The 13,339-nt window shown below is 43.2% G+C and overlaps 1 protein-coding gene across 1 annotated transcript in view; it reads left to right on the forward strand.

Annotated features, from left to right (window-relative positions):
* Positions 1-12,126, forward strand: part of arhgap39 (Rho GTPase activating protein 39) — a gene marked incomplete at both ends in the record, with an annotated part of 58,891 nt that extends 46,765 nt beyond the window's left edge. The window contains 4 exons of the mRNA XM_084066757.1: positions 6,398-6,597; positions 7,464-7,555; positions 10,031-10,200; positions 11,932-12,126. Of these exons, the coding sequence (XP_083922883.1) occupies positions 6,398-6,597; positions 7,464-7,555; positions 10,031-10,200; positions 11,932-12,126 (657 nt within the window). The remainder of the gene's footprint in view (positions 1-6,397; positions 6,598-7,463; positions 7,556-10,030; positions 10,201-11,931) is intronic.
* Positions 12,127-13,339: the final 1,213 nt, after the last annotated feature.

Consider the following 13,339-nt stretch of genomic DNA (forward strand, 5'->3'; position numbering starts at 1 on the left):
ATTTTATTTTTAACAGACTATTTCTGGTATTGGTACTTGCATAGTAAACCGGAATTATGTTTACATTGCGGTATAGATACTTGTACCTAGTACAGGGTACTTTCAGAGTAAACGGAAGTATGTCTACATTGTGGTATCGGTACTTGTACTCAGTACAGGGTACTTTCAGAGTAAAGGGAAACTCATGTTGCATAAACTCACAGAGCAGATCCTCTCATGTGGTTTTGAAACAGGAAGTGACACGACAGCGTAGGAACTGTCATGACAGCTGTCAGTCTGCTTAAATCTTAGATATTCAAACTAAAGATTTGCACGCATTTTCACAATTTTTCCAAACAAATAGCAGATCTACAAGCTACATACATACATACGCTATGATAAATACATACAAACAATTAGCAGAGTTACGGGGGAAAAAAAACAAAGTTTAACCCATTGAGACCTGAAGCCGATTCTACATGTCTCCTAAATCTCAACAGTATTCTGAAAAACGTATGTTTCTATATCAGTGGTGCTCTATCTTTTTCATGTCAAGGACCCCCAAAATTATATATATTTGGCCACGGACCCCCATCAAAATATGTTGTTCCAGGGACCCCCCAGAAGCAAAGATTTGAGTTAAAAATGTTCGCTTTAAAAATATACATATTCAAAGATTTGCACACATTTTCACGCATTTTCAAAAATAGCCCAAAGTGTAAAATAATGCTATTTAGCTCAAATCTAAAAATGACACAGTTCCAGGTCTTAATGGGTTAAATATGTAGATAAGAGGTTTGTGATACAGTAGGTGTGTCTGTAAATGGTTGTTACCCAGCGTGTGTGTACTGGCTGTTACTGCTGTGATGACAGAGACCCCACTGAACCTGCTGCCTTTCATTAGCTTCTACACGCTAATCATCACACTCCATGCTGCTCACCATTTTTTTCTGCTTTAACCATATACTGGCTGAATCAATTAAAAATGGCATTCATAAACTCACTGCCTTAAAATGTATATGTATATATAATTAACACATATACAATGTGTTAATTCAGCTGTATCTCCAGCAGTGATGTACAGCAGATACAGTGTTAGCGCGTGTGTGTGCGCACGTGTGTGTGTGTGTGTGCGTGTGCGTGTGCGTGTGCGTGTGCGTGTGCGTGTGCGTGTGCGTGTGCGTGTGCGCGTGTGCGTGTGCGTGTGTGTGTGTGTGTGTGCGTGTGTGTGTGTGTGTGTGTGTGCGCATGTGTGTGTGTGTGTGTGTGTGTGTGTGTGTGTGTGTGTGTGTGTGTGCGTGTGCGTGTGTTAATTAAGCTGTATCTCCAGCAGTGTGTTACAGCAGACACAGCACTGTGCTCTCAGGGTTTGGCCGTCGAGCGGTTTGACGTCAGCAGACATTGTTGTTTGGAAGGAACGGCACATATCGGCCAGGCTGAAGCCACTTTGTCACCGGAGATTAAAAAAAACACAAAAATCTCCCCCACTGTCAACTGCTCTCTCTCTCTCTCTCTCTCTCTCTCTCTCTCTCTCTCTCTCTCTCTCTCTCTCTCTCTCTCTCTCTGGAAGTCACTTAAAGCCACGGGAGCACAGAATAATTGTCTGGTATTATTAAGAATCCTCTGTAATTGAGCAGGGAGGAGGCAGGAGGCTACAATAAAAAATCCTGTGAGTTTCTTTCAACTCTGAGACTGTAAAAATGGACCCTCAGGCCTGCTTAGGCTGTGGTATTGAATTTCGATACTTTCTTGCCATCAAAATACACCTCGGTATGGAAAGCTAAGGGGTATGGAAAGAGGTATGGAAACCATTCGCACTGTTTTGCTTTAGAGTGTTCAGTAACAGGAAGTCTCCATGTCTCTCCAGCTCTTTATTAAATAGAAAATGCATTTTCAGGTCGGGATACCAATTTTATCCAATCAGGACAGGATACAGATTAAACGAGGGAAATTGGACGTGATGACAGAAAGAAATGAGCAGACAACATTGGAATTGGGTACTCTCTTCTGATTGGCTGAAATGTTAAAGATCTGGAGAGGCGCAGAGACGGCTGTTACTGAACAAACACGCTGATGAGTACCGGACGGTACTACTTTTTAGTTGTAACCGAAAAATATCACTTACCCTTATGTTACAGACAGACGAGTCAAAGTTGTGTTCAATACACTAGGTTTATTTTCTATAATGAATTGTATCATAATTTCAATGTTTAACACTTCCACCGCCAGAGGTTAATCTCATAATGTACTCACCAGTGCCAAGGTTTTATTGTTGTTTTTTGTTTTTTTCACGTCGCCATAGACCTTGTTAAAATCCTTAAGATTGAGCTGTGCACTGTTTGTTTACATCGCAGACATCTGCCTGGTTCGAGCAGTGAAGACCACGTGTCAAACGGAGCCGCCATGTTGTAGTTAGAACGGTTTATGTTAAACAGTGATCACCGAGGAGAAAAAACTACAAGGAGAAAATGGAGTTTTAGTGTGCACTTTAGAATGGAGGCCGACGGGATCGGCAAAACCGGATCGCAAATAGTTCCGTTTCCGGTAGTGTTACACTGAAATGGTCCGTGTCGAAAAAAAGGAAAAAGCACCCGGACCGTAGGGCTACGGTCTCGGCGCTTAACAGTTGGATTTAATGGACCGTAGGACTACGTTCTTGGCGGTTAATGTGTTAACGTACTGTAGTTTTCCTTTAAAAAATGTATTTAAAAAAAAGGAACTGGTATCCAATCAACAACGATACCCAGCCCTACAGCTTCATTTTAACACTCAAGAGTTGAATTAACACTCAGGTTGTTACTGTCTGAAAGCCATGAATATTATAACTGATAACTGAGGCTTGATTCTTCACAAAAGTAGTGTTGATTATGACAGCAAATTTTGATGTAGTTTTAGTCATAGTCTCTTGAATAAAATTCCATTTAGTTTTAGTCATATTCTAGTCATCTGAAATGTTTTAGTTTTTGTCTAGTTTCAGTCGACAAAATATCATAAGATTATAGTCGACTAAATCTACAGTTGATTTAGTCGACTATAATGTATGTTGGCGGTGCCTTGATGGTGTCGTAATGGATGATTTTACACTTGGTTGCATGCTGACAATAGCAGATCTACAAGCTCACAACGCGTCGCGCTGCGACACGTTGTGAGCTTGTAGATCTGCTATTTTCAAAGCCCAACACCGAGCGCAACCAAACATAAAATGACTTGTCTTTTAGTTCTACTGGATCTCTTCTCCACTAGTCCCCCACTAACATTTTAGTCTAGTTTTTATTTGTTGACGGAATTGTCAATATATTTAGTCTTAGTTTTAGTCATCATAGCTTAGTTTTTATTTAGTTTTTATTTAGTTTTTATTTAGTTTTCGTCAGTGAAAAAAAGGTAGTCGACCAACATTTTTCGTCATAGTTTTAGTCGACTAAATCAACACTGCTCAAAAGTCACATTTTGTGACATTGTGAGAGTTTGTACACTGACAGCCCCGTCACTCACCCGTTCAACCACCAGAGGGCAACGCTGGATATAAATTGGCCAGTGATCCTCAACCTTTTTTATTTGAAGGACCCCTGGTTTATATATTAGGCCCCGGACCCCCATTTGATATGATTTCTCTTAATATCTAGGGCCCCAAACCTACACTGTAAAATCATCAGTGTTATTTTAACTCTGAGAGTGTACAAATGGAACCAAACCATTTGGTAAATCAATGTTATAGACCCATAAGGGTTCATCCATTTGGTTCATAATTATCAATCATTTTCAAGGACTCCTGGAATCATTTTCCAAGGGCTCCACATTGAGGACGATACATTAGAGCTCATATACTAAATGATATACTACAGGCTGAGTGCTTCAGTGGAACAGGGCCTCCGGTGATAAGAAGTGTGTACTTCTAGGTGTGTGTCTTGGCATTCAAAGACAAGGGTTCTTTCTTGCCTGTGTGTAGTAGTGTGTGTAGTAGTGTGTGTAGTAGTGTGTAGTAGTAGTGTGCTCTGTTTAGTGCTGACTGTGGCCAAAGTAAACCTCACCTTGGATGACATAAGAGTGTGTGTGTGTGTGTGTGTGTGTGTGTGTGTGTGTGTGTGTGTGTGTGTGTGTGTGTGTGTGTGTGTGTGTGTGTGTGTGTGTGTGTGTGTGTGTGTGTGTGTGTGTGTGTGTGTGTGTGTGTGTGTGTGTGTGCGTGCGTGCGTGCGTGCGTGCGTGCATGCTGTGGGTCACAAGAAGAGTGGGCAGACTGGGCACTAAGAGTGGGCACCTCAATGTAAAATTTGCTATTTTCTCCAAAATGATTTCATATCTGAAAAATGCCCAAAATGATTGGATATACAATCCCCCAAGGACCCCTGGGGGGTCCTTGGGGGGGATTCCAGCAAAATGTGTTAATATAGCATCACAATAATTCGAACCACTTTAACCTTTTATACTTGGCTATTCAAAAATAACAAGCTCTGCTATTTTTTGAAAAATCGTGAAAATGTGTGCAAACCTTTTGAATGTGTATATTTTTAAAGGGAACATTCTCAACAGCTCAAATCTTTGCTACTGGGGGGTCCCTGGAACAACATATTTTTAGATGGGGGTTCGTGGCCAAATACATATCATTTTGGGGCGTCTTTGACATGAAAAGGTTTGAGAACCACTGCTTCACATTACTTACGAACGTTTTCCAAATATATCTTTTGAACATTTTGGACCTAATGGACAATTTTACATCGAGGTGCCCACTCTTCCTTAGTGCCCACTCGTCCTGTTACCTGTGTGTGTGTGTGTGTGTGTGTGTGTGTGTGTGTGTGTGTGTGTGTGTGTGTGTGTGTGTGTGTGTGTGTGTGTGTGTGTGTGTGTGTGTGTGTGTGTGTGTGTGTGTGTGTGTGTGTGTGCGGTCATGCACAATAAGGCCGCCCCGCTGTGGGCCAGTCTGTGTTGGTGGTGGTCAGTCAAAGAAGTGTACCAGGCGGTGTGTCTTTACAGCAGGCTAATAGCTGCTCCACACAACCTCCTTGTCACTTTTAAGCCGGTGTCTCTCACGTGCACGCCCTGGTAGCACACGTACGTGCGCGTGGTGTCTCTCACGTGCACGCCGCCTAGCTCCAGGCTGTGTCCTCACACTTGGAGTATTTGACTGATATTAACCCACTGACCTCCAGAGGCACATTAATGCACTATAGCTGCTACACAGGCTCTCCTGGGAACACCGGATTACTCTCTCTCTCTCTCTCTCTCTCTCTCTCTCTCTCTCTCTCTCTCTCTCTCCCTCTCCCTCTCCCTCTCCCTCTCCCTCTTCCTCTCTCTCTCTCTCTCTCTCTCTCTCTCTCTCTCTCTCTCTCTCTCTCTCTCTCTCTCTCTCTCCTGTTTTGGTGCCAGAGGCGTAAAGATTTTTCTAGCTGCCCTTTTGAATGCATAAAGCTCTTCTCAAGGACCTTGGCATCACAGCAAACGAGAGTTTTAGACACCGCAATGTGTCCAAGCGGCCAGCAGGTCGCACTGTCTTGCAGTCACTAATGAAATCAGAGAGAGAGAGAGAGAGAGAGAGAGAGAAACACAGAGAGATTTGATATACATACATTAAGGAATCAGGGGTCATCAATATGTCCGTACACGGACAAATGTGTCCGTGGCTAGACTTGTCCGTGGCATTTTTTCTTTTCTTTTTACATAACATTATAATGTTCTTATTTTGATCATAAGACCCAATTACTGAATGTCAGTCTCCAGGTGTATGACACTCATTTGCTATGGCACGTTAGGAGTAAATGGTAAATAAATGGTAAATGGTGCATTTATATAGCTTTAATCCAAAGCGCTTTACATAGATTGTGCATTACATTTAGATTTTAACCACTTTAACCATTATCTTATACTTGGGCTAGGCAATTTTTGGGGGGGAAAATCATGAAAATGTGTGCAAATCTTTGAATTTAAATGTTTTTTAAAGCGAATTGTTTTAGCTCAAAACTTTGCTTCTGAGGAATTCTACAAATTTCTTCTAAATCCTAAAAAACGTATGTTGCTGTAATAATATATAATGATATCTATTTGTCGATGGACCCCCCATCTCAAAATATTTTGTTCCAGGGACCCCCAGAAGCAAAGATTTGAGTTAAAAATGTGCACACATTTTCACGATCCCCCCCAAAAAACAAGCAGATATACAAGCTCATAGCACTGCACTTGAGCACTTGCCGCACTATGAGCTTGTATATCTGCTATTTGTTTTAATGATACGGATACGCTCCCGGTCTTAATGGATTAATATGGCTTAAGTGATGAATTCATCATGTACTTTTGTACGTTAGGGTCTCGCAGGGAGACACCAAATGTCTCTTTTGGGTCTCGAGCTGAAATTGTTTGTGAACCCTCTGCTCTACACAGTATCTCACCAAAACGCCATGTGTCCTTGGTCCTGTCCTTTTGAACACAGGGTCTGCAGAAGCCGTGCGTGGAGGAGATCATGCACGCCAGGAACGCCATCTTCAGCCCCTCCATGTTCGGCTCCTCCCTGGAGGAGGTGATGGCCCTGCAGAAGGAGCGCTACCCGGACAGCCAGCTCCCCTGGGTGCAGACCAGGCTCTCTGAGGAGGTGCTGGGCCTCAACGGGGACCAGACGGAGGGCATCTTCAGGTTAGAGAGAGACAGACAGCAGACCCCCCTCCCGGGGAGGGAGGGATGTTCAGTGGTGGTGTGCAGTGGTGTAAAGTAACTAAGTACGTTTACTCAAGTACTACTTCGGGTGCCAAAACCGTAAAATTAAGTGTTTTCAATGAGTAGCGCTTTGGTGCCGAAACCGTAAAATTACGAGTTATCAGTCGTTTTGTTTTTTTCGTTTTTTTCCACAAGGGGGGGCTAGCACAGCACTGGAATCACCCATGAACACTCTAAGAAGTAAGGGACAGATGGATCACCGTGCCAAAAAATCTGGCTCCCATTTGCTTCCATTCTATCTCCTTGCTAAAAACCTCTGTATCTCCTTAACTTTTTACAGTGGGCAAAACGAGTCATTCTCGATGCGCGATCGCTCCGCAATGGTGACTCGCATGAGACATGTTGTTGTTCCAAGCTTTAGCCAGGACCATCCATTGCTGTGTACGCATGCATTGTTTATGTGCGTGTGCTCGGCGTGGAGTCCACAGCTCTAAACAGTGCAGTGTTGCAGACGGTGAGATTTATGGCACCGAACGTAATCTGTTATTATAAAATTCTGGCACCCGATGTGTTAAGTGCAGTACTTGATTAGTGGTTCATTCATAATATATTTTTGTAAGTTTCAGTCCCATGAGTCCCTTCCTAGAAATATAGCCTAGTGGAGTCTGAAATGTAGCAGAGTGAAAGTCATCAACTCGGAAAAAAACAAAAAAACTACAAACATGTACGTACAGTATTCAAGTAAATGTACTTAGTTACTGTCCACCATTGGCTGGGATGTTGGAAGGTTTGAGTTGGACCTGTGTGTTCCTGCATTGAGGTTTGACCCCCCCCCCCTCCCATAGGGTACCAGGTGACATTGATGAGGTCAATGCTCTCAAGCTGCAGGTGGACCAATGGAAGATCCCTACTGGACTGGAAGACCCACACATCCCTGGTACGCACACACGCACACGCACACGCCCACACGCACACACACACACACTCACACTCACACTCACACTCACTCACACACACACACACACACACACACACACACACACACACACACACACACACACACACACACACACACACACACACACACACACACATTTGGTTAAAGGGATTCTTGGCAACTTCAGAGATCAAAAAAAGAAAAAACTGTTGTCAAACATTGATTGATTGATTGATTGATTGATGTACTTTATTTAGTAAGACATGAGAACAGTACATGACAGTACATAACAGTACATAACAGTACATGGAAGTACAAATTCACAATACAAGGTCTACTAAACTGGAAGACTCATTAAGCACTGAGCTTGTTTAAGATGAGTTCCCCATGCACACACATCATCATTATATAGTGGCTGATAGAGGGGAAAAAATGCAAAATATATATACATAAATATTTTTAAATTTAGGCTTAAAGTTACCCTTTAATAAAACAAAATTCTGGACAGTAATTTTATAAATGCCATTTTTTTGTTTTGTTTTTGATGCATTGTATGCATGTAGATCGGCTTTTCTGGTTGTGCAACAGCAGCACACCAACTAGTTAAGCCTAAATCTAGAAGACAATTTAGCCATGAAACTTCTTGTGACGACCAGGGTAATGGTTCTCACACTGTCTATTTCTCAAATTCTACTATACGTGTGGGGATATTTGACCCTCACAAATATAGTAATATAAACACACACACACACACACACACACACACACACGGTGACCTACACGTGTACACACACCAGCCCCAGGCCTTTCTGTATCGCTCTAATTCTGCTCCAGTATTAATAGCCCTCTCTCTCTCTCCATGCAAAGCATTCTGGGAGTGACTGCAGCCCAAGCAGGGCATTGGGTCAATGAACAACTCTGTGTACATGTATTTCTGACCATCCTTTTACATGTCCTGACAAGCCTAACGTTTTATCTAACATGACAGAAATGATACATTTTCTTCACATCAAAGGGGAAAAAATACTTTTTCTCTATCCATTGTGCACGCTGTGATGGCTTTAATACATGGAGAGTTAGTTTGGGCTTTTGTCGCATTTCTTTACAATGAATAAACCAAAAATGATTGCAGAAAGAAGAGAATACTTGATTTATTGAAAACAATAGGGGGCGTGAATGGGGCGGCAGTGGCTCAGGGGTAGAGTGGCCGGTAGAGCGGCTGGATGGCAACCGTGAGGTTCCCAGTTCGATACTGGGCTCTGGGGGAGCCCGGTATTGAGCAGAGTTAGTGTAGAAGTGTCCTTGAGCAAGACGCTGAACCCCTAATTGCTCCCGATGAGCAGGTTGGTGTCTTGCATGGTTTCCTCCGCCGTCGGTGTATAAATGTGTGTGTGTGAATCGCGTCAGCAGCGCCCATACCCTAGGTGGGGTTGGCGCAACGGCCTACTCTGTGTGGAGTTTGTATGTTCTCCCCGTGTCTCTCAGGGTAGTTAATACCCTCACAAAAACATGTAGTAATCCTGGTCTCTATACTGCCTCCCCATATGACAGCCGGGGCGCCTGATGGAGGGGAAAGGAACTGGTTGTAATAACGTGTTCCTTCCACGCGCTACGTCCTACCAGGGAAACTCCCCCCTGTCAGGTGATAAGAAGGTCAGTTCGTTGGCTCTCATGCATTGAAGGAGGCATGAGCTCGGCCCTGGCCTCCCTAGGCTGGTGAGGGGAGTGTAGCGCCCAGTATCACTTAGCAAATTGGCACCGGGTGAAAAATAGGGGTTACAAAATCGTGTGATTAAAAAAGAAAAAAAACGTATTGGTTGTGTTCACGTTCACTCTTCCATAGGAATCACTTACTTCACGCAGGGACGTGCACAGAGAGACTCTAGGTGGTGCTAGAGCACATGCCCTTTGCCCTCTTGACCAGAAGTGCCCTTTTGAAAAAAAGAGGAAAAAAAGTTTTTTTCAGTTTACAGCAGGGGTCTTCAACAGGGGGTCCGGGACCCCTAGGGGGTCCTCAGAGTTACTACAGGGGGTCCGCCAAATCTTTATGTGATATGATTTTTCTTTTTACCATAACCACTCGAAACCTAGCATCCCTTTTCTGAGGAGAACTTTAGCCAAAAATAGCAGATCTACAAGCCCACAACGCCTCGCAGCTTTTGGCAAAGAGGTATAGGTGTAGAGGGAAAAAAGAGCAGACCAAGTAAACAAACAAATACAAAAAGTATAATTTACTTGAGCAGCTGCCCCTCAAAATGTCTGTGCACGCCACTGACTTCACGCAGATACAGGTAAACCGGAGTAATGGCATGTCTTTTTTTTTTGTTTTTGTCTTGGGTGTGTGTGTGTTCGTGTGTGTGTGTGTGTGTGTGTGTGTGTGTGTGTGTGTGTGTGTGTGTGTGTGTGTGTGTGTGTGTGTGTGTGTGTGTGTGTGTGTGTGTGTGTGTGTGTGTGTGTGTGTGTGTGTGTGCACAGCGTCTCTGTTGAAGCTGTGGTACAGGGAGCTAGAGGAGCCTCTGATCCCTCATGAGTTCTATGAGGAGTGCATCACTCACTACGACAGTCCTGAGGCCGCTGTTAACGTAGTGCTGGGTCTGCCTCACATCAACAAGCTGGTCCTCTGCTACCTCATACGCTTCCTACAGGTATGTACACACACACACACACACACGCGCACACGCACACGCACACACACACACACACACACACACACACACACACACACACACACACACACACACACACACACACACACACACACACACACACACACACACACACACACACACACACACCAGTGGTGGATAAAAGTACTCACATGTTTTACTTAGGTAAAAGTATCAATACTGCAATATAGAAATATTCTGTTAGAAGTGAAAGTCTGGAATTCAAAATGTACTTGAGTAGAAGTACAAAAGTATTGGCGTCAAATTGTATTTAAAGTACCAAAAGTAAAAGTACTCATTATGCAGAATGTCCCGTTTCAAGTTTTCAAAATGTATAGAAATCATTTGAAAATAGCCGATCTACAAGCTCACAATGCGTTGCTTCACGACGCATTGCGAGCTTGGCATTGTGTAGATCAGCTATTTTCAAGTGGCCGAAATGTATGTAGGGCTGAAGTGGATAATGTATGTTTTGTAATAATAATCAAAATCTACAAAGTAACTAGTAACTAAAGTTTTCAAATAATTGTAGTGGAGTAAAAGTATAATATTCGCCTCTGAGATGTAGTAAAACCGGGAACTCATCTACAACGATTTGAGTCAAAATGTTTCCTTTAAAATATATATATATTCATAGATTTGCACACATTTTCAAGATTTTTCAAAAAATAGCCAAAGTATAAAATAATGTTTACAGCTAAAATCTAAAATAAAACAGACGTGTTCCCGGATTGAATGGGTTAACAAAAAAGAAGCCATTCACCTGAAGGTCAAGATTCAATTTATCCCCTGAGCAAGCAGACAGGCTCTATTATCTCAATGGTAAATATGTCAGAACTTGCGCAAGAAATCGGGTTCAAATCCGGGGCAGAGGAAAGTTATGTAGTGCAGCTTTAATTAATCTGCTTAATCCAATTTCACACTTCATCGTCACTTGCCCTGGATAGCTGAAGAGCGTGTGCTAAATGTCAAACTGTAAATTGTAATTTCTGTGTGTCCGCGCCCAGAAAAAGATTCCTCTAGTGGGGACATTGTAGGAACAGTGATGGAAAAAGTACTCAAATGTTTTACTTAAAGGTAGGGTAAGTGATATTTGTGGGTTAAAACAAAAAGTATTTTGTTAAAAGGTTAAAGCACTATATTCTGATAGTAATCATTGCTATAGAGTGTTTGTTCAGTAACAGATGTCTCCCCGTCTCTCCAGCTCTTTAATAAACAGAAAATACATTTTCCGGTAGGTGTCAAAATCTCAGCCAATCAGGAGAAAGTACCCATTTTTAAGCTTCATTTTTCTAGTGTTCCAGTTCCAATTGTGCCTGCTCATTTCTTAGTGTCATCACTTCCAAATTCACTTGTTTAATCTGTATCCTGATTGAGTTCTCTATCCTGATTGGATAAACTTGGAAATGAAACTGAAACTGAAACGAAAATGCATTTTCTGTTTAATAAAGAGCTGGAGAGACAAGGAGACTCCTTTTACCGAACAAACACTCTATAGCAATGAGTACTATCAGAATATAGAGCTATTTAACACTTATTTTAACCTAAGAAAATCACTTACCCTACCTTTAAGTAAAAGTATCAATACTGCAATGTAGAAGTACTCTGTTACAAGTAAAAGTCCGTAATGCGAATTTGTGTGTGTGTGTGTGTGTGTGTGTGTGTGTGTGTGTGTGCGCGCATGCCCACCCCGCCCACCCCCGCCCGCAGGTGTTCGGCCAGCCCGCCAACGTCTCCATCACCAAGATGGACATCAACAACCTGGCCATGGTCATGGCGCCCAACTGCCTGCGCTGCCGCTCGGACGACCCGCGCGTCATCTTCGAGAACACGCGCAAGGAGATGTCCTTCATGCGCGTCCTCATCCAGCGGCTGGACACCAGCTTCATGGACGGCATCCTATAGCCCTCATTGTGACGCCGCCATGACTGACCACCCCTGTCTGTCTGAACCATCCATCTAATCCATCCGTACATCCATCCATGCGTCCAGCCAACCCTCGCCCCCCCCCCCCCCCCCCCCACCCGCCCTTTGAGAGGGATTTATACTTGGTGCCGTTGTCGCGCAGCAAAAATAGACGATCAACAAGCTCAAAACATGTCTTGAGCTATGTAATGATATGCTTAGCCTTCCAGGCCACTAGGTGGCAGAGTGGCATGTCAGAATACCATGCTCTGTATTTATGTGCTTAGTATTCCAGGCCACTAGGTGGCACTGTGGCATGTCACTAGGTGGCAGAGTGGCATGGAAGGCTAAGCATATCATTACAAGCTAGATCTGCTATTTTCAACGCGGATTGTAACGGAGTAGGGATGGGACGATTAATTACGTGTCACGACAAAATGACGTGTCACGATTATTGTGGCAAAACATAATTGCGATTAGCGATATTATCGCGATAATCAAAATATGCTTGAAACTTAAAATGACACTTTTGTTTAACCACTTGAACCCCGAGCATCCCTATTCTGGCGGGAACGTTAGCCAAAAATAGCCGATCTACAAGCTCACAACACGTTGCGAGCTTGGTGAACGTTAGCCAAAAATAGCCGATCTACAAGCTCACAACACGTTGCGTTGCAACGCGTTGTGAGCTTGTAGATCTGCTATTTTGGCGAATCGATTTGTGTAGAGCAGGGGTCTTCAACAGGGGGTCCGGGACCCCTAAGGGGTCCTCAGAGCTACTACTGGGGGTCCGCGAAATTTGTGTGATATGATTTTTTTTTTTTTTTACATTAACCACTTGAACCCTAATATCCCTAGTAACTTACCCTAGTAACTTTAGCCAAAAATAGCAGATCTACAAGCTCACAACGCCTCGCGCTGCGAGGCGTTGTGAGCTTGTAGATCTGCTATTTTTGGCAAAGAGATATAGGTGTAGAGGGAAAACAGAGTAGACCAAGTAAAAAAAAAGTTGAATCTGAAACACAATTTTATATAATGTAGGGGGGGTCCCTGCTTCATCTCTCTCTCAGCTAGGGGGTCCTTGGCTTGAAAACGTTGAAGACCCCTGGTCTAGAGTGAAATAAGAGCGTACCAAATGCACTCTCTACAGGTCCGTTATATCAAGTATAGAGGGTTTAAGTGGGAGTGAATTTGCAGCTCAACTAAATCTAAT

The sequence above is a fragment of the Gymnoscopelus microlampas genome (genome assembly GCF_963454915.1).
Source record: "Gymnoscopelus microlampas genome assembly, chromosome: 9".
Taxonomy (NCBI): domain Eukaryota; kingdom Metazoa; phylum Chordata; class Actinopteri; order Myctophiformes; family Myctophidae; genus Gymnoscopelus; species Gymnoscopelus microlampas.